Source organism: Doryrhamphus excisus, chromosome 12 (assembly GCF_030265055.1).
Source record: "Doryrhamphus excisus isolate RoL2022-K1 chromosome 12, RoL_Dexc_1.0, whole genome shotgun sequence".
NCBI lineage: Eukaryota > Metazoa > Chordata > Actinopteri > Syngnathiformes > Syngnathidae > Doryrhamphus > Doryrhamphus excisus.
In genome coordinates, this window is record NC_080477.1 from 9,712,148 (window position 1) to 9,731,300 (window position 19,153).

The 19,153-nt window shown below is 39.6% G+C and overlaps 2 protein-coding genes across 4 annotated transcripts in view; one reads left to right on the forward strand and one right to left on the reverse strand.

The window, feature by feature from the left end:
- Positions 1 to 1,740: 1,740 nt before the first annotated feature.
- Positions 1,741 to 12,032, reverse strand: ace2 (angiotensin I converting enzyme 2). Its single transcript, XM_058088754.1, has 18 exons — positions 11,589 to 12,032; positions 11,348 to 11,506; positions 11,151 to 11,244; positions 9,794 to 9,937; positions 9,559 to 9,674; positions 9,358 to 9,463; positions 7,921 to 8,018; positions 7,274 to 7,446; positions 6,511 to 6,737; positions 5,709 to 5,853; positions 5,522 to 5,620; positions 4,471 to 4,593; positions 3,952 to 4,130; positions 3,770 to 3,828; positions 3,599 to 3,696; positions 3,406 to 3,522; positions 2,191 to 2,385; positions 1,741 to 2,100 (listed from the first exon to the last, which is right to left on the reverse strand). Exons 1-18 carry the CDS (start codon positions 11,772 to 11,774, stop codon positions 2,004 to 2,006), a joined length of 2,415 nt encoding a protein of 804 aa, XP_057944737.1. The 5' UTR covers positions 11,775 to 12,032; the 3' UTR covers positions 1,741 to 2,003.
- Positions 6,089 to 19,153, forward strand: part of nhsb (Nance-Horan syndrome b (congenital cataracts and dental anomalies)) — a 58,198-nt gene continuing 45,133 nt past the window's right edge. For 2 of the 3 annotated variants that reach the window (XM_058088750.1, XM_058088751.1), the window contains exon 1: positions 14,739 to 15,331. In XM_058088750.1, the coding sequence (XP_057944733.1) occupies positions 15,052 to 15,331 (280 nt within the window). In that variant the 5' untranslated portion in view covers positions 14,739 to 15,051. Of the gene's footprint in view, positions 6,286 to 14,738; positions 15,332 to 19,153 lie in introns of those variants that run through there. The other variant, XM_058088752.1, reaches the window with a different exon arrangement.

The following is a 19,153-nucleotide window of genomic DNA, read 5'->3' on the forward strand; positions in this document are numbered from 1 at the left end:
AAACTGACAACACAAGACTCTTATTCACTCGAAGTAAAATGTTAAATGTGCAAATACAAATTTAGGAGTGAAGTAACGTCTGTGCTGACATTACTATTAGAGTCAGCTTACTTCATGTCATTTAAAAAAAAAATTCATATTATCATTCATCACAATAATGATATTATTATTAATGATACTATAACTTGGGAAAAATCTTATTTGGGCAGAATAAGTTAAATATGTAAGTGAGTACATTGCTTAATTCTTTGTGTTTCAAGACTGGCAAAGGTATGAAGGTTTACAATTGACTCAGATATGAGGTATGGTTTATTGTGATTGAACTAAACTAAACTGACTGTTGTATAATAAATGCTCTTGCACATGATTGTCCTTGTAAATAACTAAAAATATATATATATATTAATATATAATTAATATAATATAATTAATAAATTTATATATATTAATATAATAATCATTATTATTATTATATTATTAATAATTATTATTATTTTGCACAATTATTATTATTATATAATATTATATAATAATAATCGTTATTATTATATGGACATAATAATAATAATAATAATTATAATAATAATAATTATTATTATTATTATATTAATATTATATCTAATAATAATAATACTTATTGTTAGTAGTAGTATTAGTATTATTATTAATATTATTATTTGTTGTTTTTTTTTTTTTTACAAAAATTGCATATTTAATGAAAATGCATTTCATAACACTGGAAAATATACTTTAACAATGTCATTAAGCAAGAATTAAAGGAACCTTGGAATGTATCCAAGTAAAAAGTACTACTATGTAAGTATATTACAAATTCCAAACAGCCCACTTAAAGATACCTTATATTGTATAAAGTCCAAGTCTTTCCACAATCCCAAAATGAGGAATTCCTTGATTAAATGGGGGAATTTGTAATTGTTGGTTCTTTTCCAACAAAAAAAGAACGTTAACATCTTCTAACATGAATTAGATCAGGGATTTTCAAAGTGTAGCTCAGTGAGCCTCCCAAGGAGAACGTAAGAACCTCCTTTACTCTTCAAAAACTTTAAAAAACTAAGTCTGTGGATATACTTTTGTTTATAAAAAATTATGAATCATTTTTGACATTAACATTTTCAAAAAAAATGTAAATAGATTTTTTATGAAGATCTTGGCTCATGGCTGGTTAGTCACTGACGTGTTTGGAAGGGGTTTTATGTTAAAACAGGTTGCTCATTAAGAGAAAAACAAGACAAAGACGTGAATTATTATCAAATTGTTTGCACATACTTCTTAGTCCCATTTATTATTTTTTTAATAAATGGGACTAAAAACATTTGCATTCAGACCGCAAAAAGTCTTATCACCTCCTGGTGAGCTGCTATAGAGGGCCTTTCCCTTATGGAAGAACAGCAGTGACAAGCACCTTCCAGCTCACGCACGCCTGACCCCTTCAGGACGCTGTGGTACTACAAGGGCCTCCCGTATGACATTCCTATGTATTTCATTGTCTGATGAGCATGAATAATGACATTACACTTACATTAAAGACATTACACAGGCCGTAGAAGGTCTGGGTGAAAAATTTTTCTGCAACGTATTATTGGAGACAAACAGAAGTAGAAGGTGCCACGATCCCACTTGGTGTGTAGTATGACCACAGGCAGGCACGCTCAGCCTCACTGAAATGTGCAAATTCAGTTATTTTTACTTAAGAAAATGTTAAAAACAATTGGACTCATACAGAAAATACACTTACAGAATACATACATTACAGAATACAGGACAATGGACAAATATTAATATTTGCTTCATATTATGCATTATTTATTTTATTTTTTTTTTCATCATAACTGGTGAGGCCTGCCTCCCCTGACTGCACGTCACTGGTTATGTCCATCTAAAAAGTAAGTAAGCCACACTTAAGGTGGGCGAACGCCATTTTATTTACAGATACCAAGTCATGTGATTGCCTTCCCTCTCGTAGGTGAAAATGACCTCACTCCTCATAATCCAGTTTGTTCATCAGCACTGTCCTCGTAGGCCCTGTTAGTCTGTCCATCAGACTCATAAGGATTTTCGACTCCCACATTTGTAGACTTCCTGCAAAGGGACAGGAAGCACAGATGTACAGTGAGTGCACAATGTCCCATCTTAGGAATTCTGCACTTCCAGGTTTTAAACTGGACTTACTTTCTGCGATCCCTGATGCCAGAGACGATAAGGAAGAGTCCCATGAGCACCACCACTCCCATGACCACGCCAAACACAACCAGCCACACTTCCACAGGCTGCTCCACAGGGGGGGAAAGGGTTGCTGGGATACCCTCAAACTCTAGTGTGGTGTCGTCCAGTTGGAATGCGTCGTTAATTCGGCCTCGGGATAATCTGTGTAGGTACACTATGGATTGGTCGCCAGCCAATCACAGGGCACATATAGACAAACAACCATTGACACTCACATTCATACCTATGGACAATTTGGAGTCGCTAATTCTTCTGATTTCCTGACCAATACAAACTATATAATGCTAAATCAATTCCTCACAAATCAAATCAAAGCGAGTAAAAATAAAATGTAAAGGCAGAATTTGTGATACAACCTCTAGCACAGGGGTCTCAAACACACGGCCCACGGGCCAAATGTGGCCCACAGGACACTAGTTTGAGGCCCCCGCCTTGATATGAAAGTTTAATGTTAGTTTGATATGGATGCTGTATGGTATCATGTACCCAGAAAAAATTATTACGTTTGATTAATGTTCATGTTAAAGGTTAAATAACTGTTAATAGTTATCCTCCCTATCCGTGTGGAAGTGGTATGTTTTTGGCTATTTAAGTTTAAAGGAAATAACTTGAAGGCTACCGTTTAGGTCGCTAGCTCTCTAGTTTGCGAGTTAGCATGTGTCTCAAGACCCTGCAGTTGCGCAATATGTTGTAAATAAAAAGAGTATAAATGTGACTATAGTCGTGTTTTGTCATGTCTACAGGGCGCTAATAATGCTTTGTTCATTTTAATCTGAAAAAAATAATTTGTCTACCCACCAACTATATGTGGTTTCTTAAGTTTTTATTATTTGCCATTTTATTATTATTATTATTATATTTATTTATTACTGATTGATTGATTTTCTTCATTCTTGATTTGTTTATTTATTTTTCATCTTATTTTGTGCAGAAAAATAAAAAGTAAGTTATTTGAGAACAGTGGAATGTTTTATCAGAGCTTTTCTTGTAGAAAATCGAAACCAAAGCATTTTTCTGTTTTTAATAAATGCGTTTTTTTTGGAAAACCTGATGCGGCCCAGTCTCGCCCAGACCTTAGCTCCAGTGGCCCCCAGGTAAATTGAGTTTGAGACCCCTGCTATAGCAGGTTATAGCAGGTGTGTTAATAAAGTGCAGCCTCACCGTATGGCCGCTTTCACATCTTCTCTTGGGATGTAAACAGAGGGTGTCTTAGGATTGTTAACCACCATGTAGAAGGAGATCCTGGGTGTTTCTTTATAAGTTAGGATGTTCTCTGATCTGCAGATGCAATAAAGAGAGAGATGTTCTCACACCAGAGCTGTAACATATCCAAACAAAGGAGGCCAATACTGACGTGAAGAGAAGCGTCTCGTTATTTTGACTATAGTACTGCCTCAGAGCGTAAGCCATGCTGGCCTTGAACAGGTAGAGCTCGTTGGCGTTCCAGGAATACTACAATAGAATTTTTCACTTGATTAATATTTCTCATGTTATTATAATTTCATGTAATCATAGTGATACTCACAGCTTCAGCACCCATGGCCATCTTCAAACTGAGCCTCACTTTGATGGCATAATCAGAATCTGCAAGCAGGTTGAATAAATCCAATATGTTTTGTGTTTTTATGACATCTTTCAAATATTATCTTGGTGAACACAAGAAAGATGTCCGACTTTCAGGGAAAAATTTCAGGTTTTTCAACTCACACGGATCTATGGCTTTATCCCAGCCAACAGCATGGTTGTGTTTCATGTTTTCTGTCTTCAGCCATTCGTAAAGTTTTTGGAAATAGTCCAGAAGAGGCTTTGCATCCATCCTGGTATCTCCAGATATTGTATGCAATGCTTTGGTCCATGACTGGGCACGACCCAACTCCAACATGTTCCTGAGAGTAAACAATGAGAGAAGATGATGGTTCATAGGAAAGGACAATAATGAATTCATGTCATCCATTTTGTACTCTAATGTGTTCCGCTAATCGCTAGAACCTATCTGAGCTGACTTGGCCCACCAGACAATCACACATATACACAAAGAGCGCACTCACATTATCACCTTATGGACAGTCTAGTATTTAGTACCCACTGTACCATGCATCCTTTTGTACAGTAAACCCACACAAGTACATGCACTCCACAGGGGGTCCAACCAGGATTCAAACAAAAAGTAAACAAAATATTGCAAGGAAGTCTTGAAATTGTTGAAAGGAGAAACTGAAGAAATACCTGAGCTTGGAGCCGGCTACTGTAGAACCCGTAATGTCACAAGAAGACAAGACCTCTGATTGACCGGCAGCGTGGCAAAGAGCTTTTTGGAACTGAAACTGGTAGATGGTTCTTGTAAAGTACCTGTCAGTAAACACAAACAAAGATCACAGTAATTGTTTTGCACAGTCAATAGTATACTTTCCCTGTGTGTATATCTATCTGGGCAACACCAGACATAAATTAAACACTATGCACTTACTGTTCTGTAACTAGATGTTTACATCAGAAATTAGTAACCGTCGTCATCGGCTTCACAGCCTATCATTAGTCAAAACATTTCAATCCCTTTACAGCAACAAACACAAGCATTATTCATGTCTTTTCCGTTATTATTATTATTATTATTACAGTACATTGGATATTACGAGTGGAACGATGTCTACAGGGCTTTAAAAATGTTAAAAATATACTTAGAACGTAGCAACCAATTTTTAAATACTCATTCATTCATTTTCTATCGTTTATCCTCACGAGGGTCGCAGGGGTGCTGGAGCCTATCCCAGCTGTCTTCGGGCGAGAGGCGGGGTACACCCTGGACTGGTCGCCAGCCAATCACAGGGCACATATAGACAAACAACCATTCATTCATTCATTCATTCATTTTCTACCGCTTTTTCTTCACGAGGGTCGCGGGGGTGCTGGAGCCTATCCCAGCTGTCTTCGGGCGAGAGGCGGGGTACATCCTGGACTGGTCGCCAGCCAATCACAGGGCACATATAGACAAACAACCATTCACACTCACATTCATACTTATGGACAATTTGGCCAATTAACCTAGCATGTTTTTGGAATGTGGGAGGAAACCGGAGTACCCGGAGAAAACCCACGCATGCACGGGGATAACATGCAAACTCCACACAGAGAGGGTGGAATTGAACCCTGGTCTCCTAGCTATGAGGTCTGCGCGCTAACCACTCGACCGCCGTGCCGCCCCTGTACCGATTTATCAATGCTCAATGCTTATTGTGTCCTATAAAGTCCCTCTGCTGTGGGTTTGTGAAATGTTTACCTGATGAAGGAATAGTCTCCAGATACATGGAACAGAGCAGGGGGGTCACAGTATGTCTCATCTCTTGGCACCGGCTCCACTACCCCAACCAGATCTCTCCTGTTATGTTAGACAACAATAATTCAGGCATGTTTTTTTTATGAAATGATGCTCTATAAGTATGCCAATTGTCCGTGAGTGTGCCTACTTCATCTCCCACCAGCGCTCCATCCATTTATCCTCTGGGATGTTTCCTGCAAAGACCTGCCACCTCCATTCCTCCAGCATGTAGGTGAAAGGCAGAGTGGCCACAATGGTGAGCGCCTGCTTCAGCAGAAAGTTAATCTCCGTCTCTATAGAAAGGGAAAAAAATAACTTTGTTAGAATAATATCACTGCAGCTTTGTCAAAATGATTTGTAGTTCCCATGTTTGCCTCTTGATGGCAGTAGAAACAAGCTGACGTGACAAAGTAACGATCATAATGTTGAGGAAGATCGGCTTCCGGTTCCGTATTGTGCCCTGGGCGGGTTTGTCCGCCATGATAGAGAGCAGAATCCAGAAAGTTATGAGAGTTATGTGTGATAATAATGTTGTGGATTTATAACATTGGTTGTTGTAAATACACAAAATATTAGACTCCCACACAAGCTAAAATACAGTGAATTACAGTAATGGCAAGATTTACATTGTTACCTTTTAACTTTTCACTCCATTATGTTTACTGGATTGGGAAGTTTTTTCAGCAGCCCTGGTGTGAAAGCATCGACTGTAGCAGGATTGCAAGGTGAGTAAAATAAGCTTTATACTATTAAATAAAAGAAAAATAATTATTTATAAAAAAATACAATAAAGGTGTGTGTATGTTAACTTTTCTATTGCGGCTGACCCCTGATCTACTCAGGTGTGATCACTACAGCCCCAATTTCTATGATGAATTAAGGACAGTTTGTCATAATTTTCTCTTTTTTAAAATTTCGAGATATGCAAAGGGTATGGAGGTCAACAGTACCGTTATCATAAGTGAAGTTAGAAGACAGGAGGCCTAGGCTCTTGAGATGTTTGGGTGTCGCAGCAGATAGGGACATGATTTCCCCAACGGCCTCGTGGAAACCTTCGTTGGCACCGTCCCTCAAGAGGTAGGGCAGATTTCGATAAGCCATCTGGTACTGGTTATGGCCCATCTCGTGATGTACTGTAAGGAAGTCGTCCATGTTCACTTTGGTGCACATTTTGATCCTGATGATGATAAGATAGATGAGGTGTTGATAGCCATTTTACAATGGAATACAAATCTGTTATCATAACCAATAAAACTCATACGATAATATGTTTCTGGTGAATCATAGTCAGAGGCAAAACACAATAAAATCCATGCTAAAAAAAATGAAGCCACAAAAACAACATCAAGCGCCTGGGGACACAGCATTATTCCAAGCATGCATGTGAATGAGTATGGTTTTCCTTATGTAGCTTTTTTTTAAATAAAGAAAACCTCCATGACATTATCTTATATTTATAATGTTCATCGGTTATAGGGCGATAACTGTGCAGTATATTGATTAATGTTTGACTAAATAGTTTTTGTTACCTTTATCAGCAGCAAAGAATGACTCAGAGTCATGGCTGATAGTAAGTAGTAAGAAACCGCAGTAAGATTACTGCAGTTACAACATTACAGAAAAATATAAATTATATAGTAAATACACATTTAATTTGTATTTAGTTTGTTGCTGGTTTGTTCATGTTTATTCATGAATGTGCATTTAAGATACCTAAAATCCATTCTGTTCCCCATGTCCCAGGCCGTAGGGTGACAGACCACCTTGCGTCCATCATTCGGCTTCACCAGCATGGAGTTGGTCCAGAAGTTGTCAAACATTTTATACAGTCCCACCGACATAAAAAACTTCTCTGCTTCGTCAAAAAGTCGGCGCTCATTCCAGCCCTGAAATTGAAATTGGCATGCATTTATTAAATATCAAAGAAAACATGTTTTGTGCTGTGCGATGCAACGTTGTGAACATATAGTGCGTCAGTGCTTCTTTGCATTGACACGCTCTACAGTCACATTATCTATCAAATGTCTTTGGCTTCCTACTGGTTCATGGAAAATGACAGAGACGCAATATCGTAATGTTTTTTTGATGGAGTTGACAGTTCCATGATGGCATAGTGATTCCAATAAGACTTATTGAAAATACGCTCCCCTTCATCTAGATTCTCACCGAAATGTAATGTGTTCTTGCTTGACTCATGCACGACACCTTTACAAATTTTCATGGAAATCAGATTTGTATTCTTTTGGTTTTCATGTTTGACTAAGGTCATTAAAACAACAAAGCTATAATTGGCCTGTCTCCATATTGTCTGCAAATGACTGCATATTACTGTAAACAAAATGGATTCAGTTGCACTGCACCTTTTCCACCATTGTTTTGCTGACGTCAATATCAGGCTTCTCCGGATAAGGGATTGACAGAGGATACAAGTTGGTCCAGAATCTTCCCCACATGTCTCCTAAACAAATCAGATCATAACAACAGACCATAAATATATCACACAAGTTGCCAATGGAAAAAAATATTGAAAAAAAATACAATCATAAACTATTTCAGGGCTCCAACACTGTAATGCTCTACCTCCTGATGTTAGAGTTGCTACCTCAGTAGAAATCCTGACTCAATACTTATTTTTACACTATAGCATTAAGTTAATAGTATTCCTGGCCTGTTTGACGCTCCTTCTCTTTCCCAAATGGGGTTTTATGTTTTTCCTTGCCCGGATGGGAGTTCAGATCAGTGAATGTTGTGGATTGTTGCCAGCTTGTAAAGCCCTTTGAGGCTCTTTTGTGATTAAGGGCTATATAAATAAAGCTGACTTGACTTTATTGTCTACATAGCTGGCAACACAAGTGAGTAGCAAAATAAGCATGGCTTGCGTACAGTCAAAAAATGGTGGAGGTAGTGTCATGATCCGGGGCTGTATGAATGCTAATGCCTCTTGGAAACTTAGTACAGTAAACCTCGGATATATCGGATTCAATTGTTCCCACCGGTTTTGTCCGATATAAGCGAAATCCGTTATATGCGTATACCAGAAAATGTCCGTTTTACGCATATATCGGATTTATATCCGGTATATGCGTAAATCGGATTTTATCCGTTATAAAAAGGCACTTCCTTGACTATGTTTCCAATGTACCTGGACGCGCAGGCAACGCTGCAAATGACGTCGTATAGCGGCCTGTCACGATTCGGCGAATCGGAGCGCCACGATGCGACCATCCGATATATGCGAGGGAAATTTCATGGAAATGCATTGGAACGGGACTGGAGATTTTGTCCGAAATAGGTGAAATCCGTTATAAAAAATCCGATATATGCAATGAATTTTTATTGGAAATGCATTACAGAAAAATCGGTTCTTTTTTATCTGTCCGTTGTGAGCGAATTTCGACAGTATCCGACATATCCGAGGTTTACTGTATTATGTCCTCTTTTTGGAAAATGCAATGCAGTTTTCCAGTATAAGAATGTGTCTGACTAACATCAACCAGCGGCACCAGTAATGTCACCATGGAGGAGTGAAATAGGATTCCAGTAACAACCTGTGGGGTACTTTATACTGACTTGAGTAGGCCAGCTAATGGTTGATTTTCAAAGGACAGTCAACCTCTGCTGATATAGAAGCTGTACAATGACTATTGAAAGTTTTCTTTCTATAGTATTTCCCCTTGAGAATATATAAAAAAAAAGCTTGAATGTGATGTATGTACTCACTTTGTGACATATTGTATATGAGATGGCGTGTCAGTGTGATTTCTGCTTATTTGGACTGAACAAATCTTGGATGTTACCCAGGAGATGTGCTGGCAGCGGTCCTTGAGCCTCGATGTGGCCTGTGTAGACATCCATCAGTTTTCCTCTCACATAGGCATGCAGCTCCTTGTATAAGGGCAGGATCTGTGTGGATACAATTTGAGACACCTTGCTGATTACCTACTGCCAGAAACACTTTTGGATTCCACAAAGCACCCATAAAGACACAACAGACGTACCTGTTTGTAGATGGAGCGTACATCCTCCATGAGCTGATCCCTTGTGTAATTGTATGGACTTTCCTCTTCAACGGTCTCATAGTTATATCTCCAATAAGCTCCATAGTCCTCAAACCCTTGAAATACATCAAGGGAGACAGCAATTATAGCTTCTATTGATATATTTTATTGTATATCTGGTATTCAAATGTAACCTCCTTAAAAATGGTATCTTATTAACTGTAACTTGGATCACCATTCAGTTTGGCAGCTTCATTCTTCAGATGCACATAGTCCTCGTACAGTGGCCTCATTCTCTTGCCCACTTGTCTCCTCCATCCTTCCCACACGTGCAGACGCTCCGAGTAGTTGCGGCTGTTTGCCATCACATGTTCCAGGCCTGCAAAAAGCAGCTTATGAATGACATTTAGAATACCATTTGGCTGGGTGGGGGGGGGCAGTGGAACGACTGGATGATAGTCGCTGAATACCGGGATTCCCTTAGACAAGGCAGTTGGGAATGAATGGGTAAAAATGTTTCCACTGCCTAGTTTTGGGATATATGTAGGTGGGTTTGTATTGCTTCATTCATTCATTCATTTTTTACCGCTTCTACCTTTTCTACTGCTTCGGGCAAGAGGTGGGCAAGAGGATGTATTAGCAAGCTGCTAACAAGGACGTTTGTGATGAAAATACATTAAGAACACAGTTGGACTCGCACAGTGTATTAATAACATGACAAGACATGCGGCATATTGTACACCAGAAAATATACTCAAACTTTTGCCGTGAATTTTTTTCTAAAAAACAGGGTAACTCTTGCGTAATCAAACTGAAATTTGAATTGTTTTTCATGAGCTGCTTTTTTGACCGTATCTTTCAGGATTTTGGTTGAGTAGTGTCACTTTTGGGCTTGTGTGTGGTGCTATAAATGTGTTCTGGTGTGAGGAGCAGATTTGCTGGCAGACAGGAAGTGACATCGGGGGTTCGGAGTTGAGTTTAAGCTTTGCATAGGTTACGGCTGCAACAGTAGTGCATGTTTTTTATTTGGCGTTATTGTGCCTGCAATAAAAGCTGTTTTTTCCGGTGTGAGAAGAGTAGATTTGCTGGCCGACAGGAAGTGACATCGGGGGTTCGGAGTTGAGTTTAAGCTTTGCATGGGTTACGGCGGCAACAGTAGTCCATGTTTTATATTTGGCGTTATTGTGCCTGCAATAAAAGCTGTTTTTTCCGGTGTGAGAAGAGTAGATTTGCTGGCAGACAGGAAGTGACATCGGGGGTTCGGAGTTGAGTTTAAGCTTTGCATGGGTTACGGCTCCAACAGTAGACCATGTTTTTTATTTGGCGTTATTGTGCCTGCAATAAAAGCTGTTTTTTTCCCGGTGATCAAGTCTGGTGCTTTGCGTCTCGCCGAACATTACAATAATATTACTAACATGTAGTGACCAGTTTAGAAAACTACACAGCGTCTTTGAATCAGTCTTCTGAATAGCTCATTTAGGCAAAAAATATGTATCATTTGTTTCAATATAATAATAACAATAATGGACTGTATTCAACCACAAAACACCACAAGTTATTATTTAATATACGTATGTGTTAACACAGCATACCTGGCTCCAACGTCTGACAGTTTAGCGGGTCATCCATCAGACACACTGTTGCTGTGCTGTAGATTGTACTCATCTCACTCATGATCTTGTTCAGCTACAGGCATATTTGAAACACACACACAAACGGAAACATGATGTGATACTGGAAAACGCTAGAAGAATTATGCAGCTTCGGAAGAAAGACAAACGTCTCTTACGTGTTCAGCTTTAGCTTGTGACAGAGCACCAGAACCTTTGTCTTGCAGTGTGATGAGTTGTAATTTGATTTGAGGATCCTTGATTTGGTGAATGGGGAATTTCTGAGCCTCTTCTGACTTTTGGGTGTAGAACTTGCCCCAAATCTGTCCCTGTTCTGACTGGATAAATGAAAACATGATGATTTAAAAAATCTGTCAGCGGTATGATGAAGATGGTGATTTAAAGAAATAAAAATCTTACCAATTTGTCTGAGTTTTCCTTTGTAATGTTGGTGTTGTAGGCCCATGATGCAAGTGAGTACTCGTACATGCGAGTACTGGCCTCCTCATCAAACTGCCGAAGGAAATCCTTGGCTTGGTTCTCTACAGACTGAGCAGAGACAGAGCAGCACAGAGCCAGCAATGTAACAAAAAACTTTCCGGACATTGCTGCTTTTACTTCAGATCCATGCACACCTACACACACACACTCTCTCTGAGAAGAAAGGACACTGTCCGCTCTTATACAATTTCCATAATCTTCCGAAACTGCCTTGGCCTTTGGACAGTCATAACTGAGGGTGTATCTGAGTTTTCATTTACAGATAGCATAGTTCAAGTCAACAGCCACTGAACAGGCCTCACATTAGAAGTCACTGAAAACTAAATACTGGAATAGAAACTTCAAATAATGACATGAGATATATTTATATGAATATTTACAAAACATACAGTTCAGGACCCTTATTGCAGGTGACCTTTATGCATGACCCTTCAGTTAACCAATTGATCTTACTGAATGAAACATTCCAAAGTTTTATGTTGTAATTAAGAAACCTGTATGATGTTCGTTGAGCATGTGTAATTTAAATCAATAATAAATCAACAATAAACAAAAATCAATCACCATGACCCTGTGATTTAAAGACGTAGGAAGCAATAGAACAGAGCAAGTCTACCTTATCGGCTAACAGTGGATTTCTCAGTATCATAAACAGTAAAAAGTGCCCTGTTAGGCCCTGAAAGCTGATAACACACCAGGCAAGGGTGAGGTGTATTATTGTAAGGCATTACATTTTTAATTTTACAACATTAATTTTTAGCCACAACATACATTTAAAAATTAAGACTGTCAAGTTATTAAAAATGTAATCAAATTAATCAGTTTTCCACTTAATTAATCATCATATGCAACTATGTCTGAAATATGCCCGTTTTTACTTTATAATTTTTATTTTTTCTTATGAAAACGATAAATGATCAAAAAGATAAAAGACAGGACACAATTACATATATAGATATATGTGTATGCATTAACAGCTGGAAATATATTTGCCTAAAACTAGTCTTTTTAATAGTAGCACAACATTAGAATCACACTTCAATCATGTTACTAAGGCCCATGAAGAGTTGCGTTCAATGACACCAAGTAATTTCAACTGATTTCACATTTTGAGTGTAGATATATTTTCTGGGGTTTCCGAGCATACTTAAATACATCAAATTGTACATCCGCAGTAAAAGAGACGTTAATGAGTGATAACAATAACCACTTGTGACACTTCGTCATCGTGTCGTTCCAAGGAGGAATAGAGACATGTTTTTATGAGTTGGAGATATGTGTATGGTGTTAGAATTTCATGTGTTCAGGAAAAAATGATAAAAGAGTGTCAGACTGTGTGTGATTGTGTGAGGATACTAGTGGTGGGCGGATCGATCCAAATATTGATAATGTCCATACCACATTTGTATCAGTATTGATCGATATCAATGTGAACTGAGTAATACTCTAAAAGGCAAATCACAAAAAAAAGAAAAAAAATAATTTTGATATTTTTTTCTGATTTTTATATCATTATCTGCGATACAGGCCCTGTATTTACTTGGTATCGGATCGATACCAAATCTACTACACTCTTTTTCTGTCTGCAGTCATAACAGAGGTATTTCTTGACATGATGCACATGCGTAAATTATGTTAACCATTTAACGTAATTAATAAAATTAATTACTTACCACCATGCTGTTTTTGACAGACCTAATAAAAATACACCAATGTAAAAGTTACCGTTCAGACGTTGTATTCATGCATCAATTAATGATGTGGACACTCATGTGACTATCCCTGATGGAAGAAGGCCAAAGAGAACAGCAATACGGTAATGAGTGTAGGAGCTTTTGTCACATTATTTCCTCCCTAGTACTGGAACGCTGTCATGAGGAAACAGCGCCCTCTTTTGGATATAGTTGGTGCTGTCATGGTTATTTGAAGACAGCATGACTTGTTTTTATCTATTGAGAGGATGTAACTGCTCCCAGTGAGGTTAGCCAACCATAAAAGAAGACTATATTCACATCTGGTAAATTCTGTAAAAGACAAAGATGTCAATGTAATCGTGTTTCTTCACACGGATCTGACCTCACATGACCTGCAGCTAAGTGGGTGTGCAAAATTGAAGTTATTAAGTAAAACATTTACTACACCGGGCTGTGTTGGATTCCCGTCAATCGACCGTGTCTCAATTTTTCAAATTTGCCACAACAGCAGATAGAGTGCAGACATGTCTATACACTGACTGAGCCTGTTGGCTATAGGCTAATCATGGTGAATGAAAGGAACAACAGGCAGGCTTAGGGTTGGACAGGGTCAACCCACATTCAGCAAAATGTGGTCACAGCATATTGTTCAATGCGGTGTATGGGCCCTAATGTTGTGTGTGAGGACATACACTAAATTGTACATTATTGATTGTACATGATTGTACAACTATAGTGGTTGGGCTGTCCTGTATATACATCATGTAATCATTCTCATAAAAGTAGATCATAGTTACGACTTTATTTGGAGACAAATTAATTCGAATTTGTGATGCCCATAGGTGAGTGCTGGGATAGGCTCCAGCTTATCTGTGGGTGTAAGGAGGACTAGGGGTGTAGAAAATGGATCGATGGAATTATCTGCAGGGTGCTTATTATTGCGAAGAGCTTTCTATCTTAGCTAATACTACCACGTCAACGAAAAAATGTTTTTTATGTTATTTAAAATGTTATTAAGAGCAGAAATAATAATGTAAGGTGGTCTAGTCGCTCCCTGACAACACATCCACATGTCCATGTGTTCGCCCAGTCTTCATCCTCTCAGGCCACAGCACCAGGCAGCGTCAATCGCCCGAAATAACCGGACGTTCAAGCTTGTTACAAGAATTAAATCATAAAGTACTGATACTTAAAGTAACATTGCGTTTTATAAATAACATTTCATGCTACAGTTCAGGCATTCACTAGTTGCATTTTTGTCTATTATGGTCTATTTGAGCAACTTCAGCGATTGAATGTGGTTTCTTATTTTGAAAATCACTCCCTCTGCTTCCTGTTGCGTACGTCTGCCTTGAACGTGCGCGGAGGCGAGCCCATGACCGCACAGGCGACAAGCATCCTCATACCACTGACCTGAGCTTAGCGGTGTCCTGCATGTGTGCGTGCATGTATGTGTGTGCGTGTGTGTGAGCGGGAGTGTGAGTGATGCCTACAGGCCAGCAGCACCATGAAGATCTCAAGGAGAACTTTGGATTGACGCTCGGGGGATAAAGCGCGGTCGACCTGAACCTCGTCAGGCTGTTGGTTTTGGATTTATTTGTTTGGATGTTGTCCGTCTCGCTCCTTTCACCTTTTGTGGACACTGGGAATTTACGTTTGCTGTACAACTATCATTCCGGGCGTGCAAAATGCCATTCGCCAAAAGGATCGTGGAGCCGCAGCTTCTGTGCAGGCACCAGATCCCAAACGATGAAGGTCTGCTGTTCGAGGACCTGTGCGCCATCAGTAACGTGGTTCTGTCCCGTACCTTGCGACAGCTCTCCGACCTGGCCCGGCACGCCTGCTCCTTATTCCAAGAGCTGGAGAACGACATTGTTAGCACCAACCAACGGGTCTGGGTGCTCCAGAACAAAATAGGCCAGATCCAGCAGACTGCCAGTGCCCTGGACCCTAAAAAAGAAGCAGTGCGTAAGTAGACCACCAAGAGGATGATGATGATGGCTCCCCTTTCCTTTGCCCCTAAAATGCATCCCATAATAGCGTACACCTGAGCCGTGTGTTTTATGCTCTCATGTGCCACATGTGTGCCTTCATGCTCCGAAAGGTGCCCACCCATTTACATTATTTCAGCCACGCACGCGCCCCCCCTCCCTATACAAATGTGTCACACGCGTGCTTTTCCCACAATTTTTTGCATTCACATCGGTCACATCATTATCATGCGGAATGTGTGTTGGCTTCTTCCACGCGTGTGTCGACGAGGGTGGAAATCAGTGTGTATGTGCGTGTGTGTGTGAGGGGCGTGTGTTGCCGCTGCATTGGCCCCGCATCGCTTTACCGTTACTGCGGGTTGCGCACACCCACCCACCTACACACACACACACACACACGCATGTTGACTCAGACGGTTCCATGCATTAAGAATGCCATGCCTCTTTTTTTTTTGAATTGTCTATTTTCAAATAGGTGCGTGGACATATACGTGAGCGTGCGTGCGCAGTCGAAACCCCTCGTGCAACATTTCCACCCTTTTTCCACATTGCAGCGACACCATCCGAGCATCAGTAATGAGTCCAGTTGACCATGTTGCAGTAGTGTCAATGTAAATAGGAGCCGATCGTGACTAGGGTGTGCATGATGTGGCCGTGCACACATCACATGCACGCGCAGGCTAAGCCTTGACTGGCATCAACAAACAAATCTATTCATGTAACAGCTACATATTATTTATGTCCTCTGCAGCATCTACGGCATGGCCTTGCATTTTCACTATTTGCTCAAATTAAAAGCATTTTTTTAAACCAAATTTCCCATCATCACACTTAACCTAAAACTAATGATGTGCATCATTATCTTCATCAATTGGTAAGGTACATTATGATTTATTTGATTCAGACATGTTTAACAAGTTGCATTATGAAACATCACATGGTTACATGTGCACAATTCAACATGTCTGAAAAGGAGTAGGAATAAGCAGATATTATTATTATGCATATTATTATATATCTATAATATATACATATATTATATTATTATATCATTATTTAATCCTGTACCCATTCACTATCTATATTATCGGAACTTTACAAGTTGACACTAATAATTTGATTTAATTGATTCAGCTGGTGGACGAGTGGTTAGCACGCGCAGGCTTCACAGCTAGGAGTTCAATTCCATCTCTGTGTGGAGTTTGCATGTTCTCCCCGTGCACGCGTGGGTTTTCTCCGGGTACTCCGGTTTCCTCCCACATTCCAAAAACATGCTAGGTTAATTGGCGACTCCAAATTGTCCATAGGTATGAATGTGAGTGTGAATGGTTGTTTGTCTATACGTATGTGCCCTCTGGCTGGCGACCAGTCCAGGGTGTACCCCGCCTCTCGCTCGAACACAGCTGGGATAGGCTCCAGCACCCCTGTGACCCTCGTGAGGATAAGCGATAGAAAATGAATGAATTAATGAATGAATTAGTATATAAAAATTGGTTGCTACCTTCCAAGTATGTTTTTAACATTCTGAAAGCCCTGTAGACATGAAATAACACCCCTATAGGCACCGTTCTGCTCAAAATAATAAACTCATTAATAAAAAAATATCACAAAGTAGAAATTAAAGGTATCCTATGATGTTTTTTCCACTTTTCTGACCTATAAATGTAGTTACAATGTAGTACTCTCGTGTTAAACAATGTCAAAATGTCATACAATGAGGTTTGTGCATTAGGAAGTGAACCCTAAAAGAAGTTTAAGATGGCTCAAAACTCTCCCTTACCAAAATCTTAGTTCGACTATTCTTGCATCTTTCTTTTCACGCATTCTTAGCTGTCACTGGCTGTACTATACATTGGCAGCAGCTAGCTAGCTAGCCTCCAGTCTTCAGACTCCAAATGTGATATTTTGTTTTTCGGATTTGTTTCGGATTTGGGAGCATGCAAACACTATGTAGCACTTTTAGTGCAGTTGGAACTTTCGTTGTGTGCGGGGCTGCGTTAGGCTACGGATGATGTGTGACGCTCTGTACGTCAGTCTCAGCTGCTGTCCAATGAGATTGGGCCGCGCTTGAAAGGCTGATTTCAGATGTGACCAACTGATGGCAGTGGTGCTAAGCTGATGGACAAGTGTCAACATTTTGTCTTCTCTCCGGGATGCCAAGGGCACAGCAAAGGGAGTCGGCAGCATCTGCCATTCAGAAAGCAGCGGATGCAGCTGGAGGGGCCCAGCAGAGGCGGGCAAATCTGCTTTTCATTCAGGTTTTCAGTTTATATTGTGAGAAGACATGAAATGCATTGCGAGACATGATTAATTCTGTGTTAAGTATACAACCAAATGTGATTAATCACAATGAAAAAATAATAATGTGGGGAGAACATGCAAACTCCACACAGAGATGCCCGAACGGAGAATCGAACCCAGGTCTTCCCAATCTCCTGACTATGTGGCCAACATGCTAACCACATTGTGCGGCCTGCAATAATATATAATATTAAATAATAATACATAATAAGGTCCAGTTCAGTGCCGTTTTTTTCTGTTTTGTTAATCTGATGAGTTAACTAATCACAAAAATAATCAGTGATTAGTTGACTGTCAAAGTAATTGTTTCACCACATGAATGCCACATGAATAAGTTAACTTAGCAGGGATGATACTGGTTACTACATCACCACATGTCATATACAGTATTTACAAGACTTGACAAGCTTGAAGTAAACATAATTTAGTTTTCATAATCATCAGATTGACAAAATATTCAGCCACTGTTGGCCCGGGATTTTAACTTGGCTGCATGAATAGTTTCTGTCCTCTCTGCCAATGTTCATACTCTCATACTTGGAAGCTTACCAAACTTGTCTATTTTTAGTCAGTTTTTTTTTTATATTTAAAAAGGACCATTATATCTGCCGTCATGCTATAAAAACAGAAATCACCCTGAGGATGGGAATCTTTTTGTGCACACAAACACATTCAGTTTCAGCTACCACTGAGGCTCCTCACTTCAACTCAACAACAGCAGACAGTCAATATGGTGCAAACTGGGATTGATCCTGGACGTGATGGTAGGCAGATGGCTGACATTGCATGAAAAACGATGTGTTGTGTTCACAGGTCATCTGTTTTAGTGTGCATCAGTGATCCATTAGACTTGACGAGAATGACAGAATGAAATGAGCAATCGGGTGAAGTCCAAATGTAGACAACATTAGTGTTGCATGTGCAGACTAAAGCAACAATGTATAGTAACATTACCCTGAACGTAAATAGTGTTTCTTATCGTAAGACTAGTATCCATTGAATTGCCATTATTGCAGGACACTCATGTACTGTTCAGAGTTGTGCCGTTGTGTTTTGCCATTTCATGGTTGGTTATTAGTTAGTTAGCTAGCGAGCATGGTCATGATGTATGACCAATGGAGGACCAATTTTTACACAACTTAGGAGAAAAGGAAGAACACAGTAATTGTTGGTGCAGCTTGAGGAATTTATTTTTACTTTTTGCTAATATGGTCTACAGTCGCACGGTCTAGTGGTTAGCATGTTTGCCAGGAAATCGGCAAGATCTTGGTAGAGGAGTTTGCATGTCAAGGAGGTGACTCCAAATTGTCCATAGGTATGAATGTGAGTGTGAATGGTTGTTTGTCTATATGTGCACTGTGATTGGCTGGTGACCAGTCCAGGGTGTACCTCGCCTCTTGCCGGAATTCAGCTGGGATAGGCTCCAGCATACCCCTGTGACTCTAATAAGGATAAGCGGTATAGAAAGTGGTTGGATGAATGGATGGATGGGTCCACT

Coding starts and splice junctions, on each gene's coding strand:
- ace2 (XM_058088754.1), bottom strand. CDS start 11,774: ATGTCCGGAAAGTTTTTTGTTACATTGCTGGCTCTGTGCTGCTCTGTC. Junction 8,019..9,357: donor GCTGCCAGCACATCTCCTGG/GTAACATCCAAG, acceptor TGATTTGTTTAG/GAGACATGTGGGGAAGATTC. Junction 3,523..3,598: donor AACGAGACGCTTCTCTTCAC/GTCAGTATTGGC, acceptor TTGCATCTGCAG/ATCAGAGAACATCCTAACTT.